The 2,014-nt window shown below is 45.9% G+C and overlaps 1 protein-coding gene across 1 annotated transcript; it reads left to right on the forward strand.

Moving 5' to 3' along the window:
• Positions 1-986: 986 nt before the first annotated feature.
• Positions 987-1,737, forward strand: LOC119357201. The gene is made up of 3 exons (XM_037624192.1): positions 987-1,088; positions 1,215-1,414; positions 1,530-1,737. Exons 1-3 carry the CDS (start codon positions 990-992, stop codon positions 1,735-1,737), a joined length of 507 nt encoding a protein of 168 aa, XP_037480089.1. The 5' UTR covers positions 987-989.
• The last annotated feature ends 277 nt before the right edge of the window (positions 1,738-2,014 follow it).

Here is a 2,014-nt window from a genome sequence, read left to right on the forward strand (position 1 = left end):
AGTCGGCCTCTGGCGGGAAAGGAGAAGGCTCGTGAAATGCCGGCCACCATCGGGGGGCGGAGGAACATGCCCTTCAAGATGCCGTTGGGAAGGTGTGCGTGCGACGGAGGGGCGTCCAGGAGCGTCGGAGGGGATTCAGCGTCTACGACAAAGGCATCCCGGGCTAGTAGAGGCGGAGGGTGGTGGGGGTGGGAGAGAGGAGGCATATTTTTGATAAGCATGAGTTATCTGCTCGCGGCACTGCAAACATTTATGGCTCGAAACCGAACCGAACCAGGAAAAAAAATCATGGGCGTGGCAAGCCCTGTCAGCACTGAATGATGGACCCAAATAGGCGATCAAGAAAAATAAATAAAAAGGGTACAAAGTGGCACAAGCTTATACTTAAATAAATTGGATATAAACATATGGAAAATCTGCTTAGCACAACAACCGGTAAAACTAGTACTCCCTCCGTTCCATAATGTAGTGCCTATAGATTTTTGCAAAAGTCAAACATTACAAACTTTGACCATATTTATAAAGAAAAGTAGATACATCTAGAATACCAAATGCACATCATTGAATACATCATGAGTTATATTTTCAGAATGTACATGTTTGGTATTATAGATGTGGACAGTTTTTTTGATACACTTGGTAAAAGTTGGCAAAGTTTGACTTCCCCAAAAATCTATAGGCACTATATTATGGAATGGAGGGAGTAGGAGGTAAAAAAATACTATAGAATTCACTTACTTTATTTCTTTTTGGCATGGCTGACCCGCGTGGTACAAACAATCAAGGGCTTGAGCGAGTTCTTCTTGCAAACCAAGGCAAAAGTGTGCTTTTTACACCATCTCATCTCATCAATCAAAGAAAAAACGGGGGAACCTGATCGGAACACGTCCGTGTCCGTACGTACATACGTCGGTCTTTTTCCTAGTATATATATATAATAACAGAGCATCATTACAAAGGTAAACTCGATCGAAATCTGAAAAAGAGGCATGGCGGCGGCGGCACTAAGGCTCGGTGGTCGCACGCTACTCCGGCGAACTCAGCAGTTGTCGGATCAGCGGAGGCGGCTCTTCTTCTCCAACACAAAGGTTTCTTATTCTTGATCTTATTATCCATAATACGTACATGTTGCATCTGGATCGATCTTGTGCTCGCTGTATCTGTCGATCGTGGAGATTACCTGAATTGCATTGGCGTTTGTTGGTGGCGCGCAGTTGCATGCCGCCACCCCGGAGGAGAAGAAGCTCCTGGCGTTTCGGCAGGCGGAGATCGACGGGAAGCAGGAGGAGCTCTACGACATGGTCTTCGGCTTGGTGAGCAAGTACGATCTCCATCTAAGAGACGGCCGGCGGTACAGGCTGTTGCTGGAGCGGCTCTCCGTCAACGTCGAACCCAGACCCTACGACCTCTATTGGTAACATACATATACATATATAAGTAAAGTTACACTAGTAAAACAGCGATAAGTAATATGAATCTGAATAAGTATAACATTATTGATATTTTGCTTTGATGGCCGAAACCATTAGGCGGCAGCGGCGAAGGATGGAGCTGGCCAAGCGTTTCGTACTGTTTGTGGGGGCGCACACCCTTTGTTTTTCGGCCGTGCAAGGTGTGTATCAAGTGAGCAAGGAGGTACGCGTGAAACGAAGGAACTGGGTCGACGATTGGGACGAGTGGTGGCATGGGAACAAGACTTTGTCTCACCACTTGAACGACTGGTGGAACGGCCGCTAGCCACCTCAAACTCCATCCATCTGGATCGATCCATGCATGTACCACCCACTATACTACTACCTAGTTACAGCAATTCCTTTTCATCTTGCTCAACCACTTATGTACTATTAGCTAGCTGCCGCTGGTGTCTTTTTAGTTCTATATTTGTTGTACTGAACCAGTCGTAAGAGAGGGAGTTTTTAGTTCCATCTACCTAGTTTTTTTCTGCGTTGGAGCAATTCAGGTGTACTACACCCGAGAGTAGAAAACATTTTGTTATTTTTTGGTGAAACTTTGC

This window comes from Triticum dicoccoides, chromosome 1A (genome assembly GCF_002162155.2).
Source record: "Triticum dicoccoides isolate Atlit2015 ecotype Zavitan chromosome 1A, WEW_v2.0, whole genome shotgun sequence".
Classification (NCBI taxonomy): domain Eukaryota; kingdom Viridiplantae; phylum Streptophyta; class Magnoliopsida; order Poales; family Poaceae; genus Triticum; species Triticum dicoccoides.

Bases quoted from the DNA above. Each gene is read 5' to 3' on its own strand.
- LOC119357201 (XM_037624192.1), top strand. From the start codon at position 990: ATGGCGGCGGCGGCACTAAGGCTCGGTGGTCGCACGCTACTCCGGCGA. The intron at 1,089-1,214 runs GTTTCTTATTCT...GGTGGCGCGCAG, and splicing joins TCTTCTTCTCCAACACAAAG to TTGCATGCCGCCACCCCGGA. The intron at 1,415-1,529 runs GTAACATACATA...CGAAACCATTAG, and splicing joins AGACCCTACGACCTCTATTG to GCGGCAGCGGCGAAGGATGG.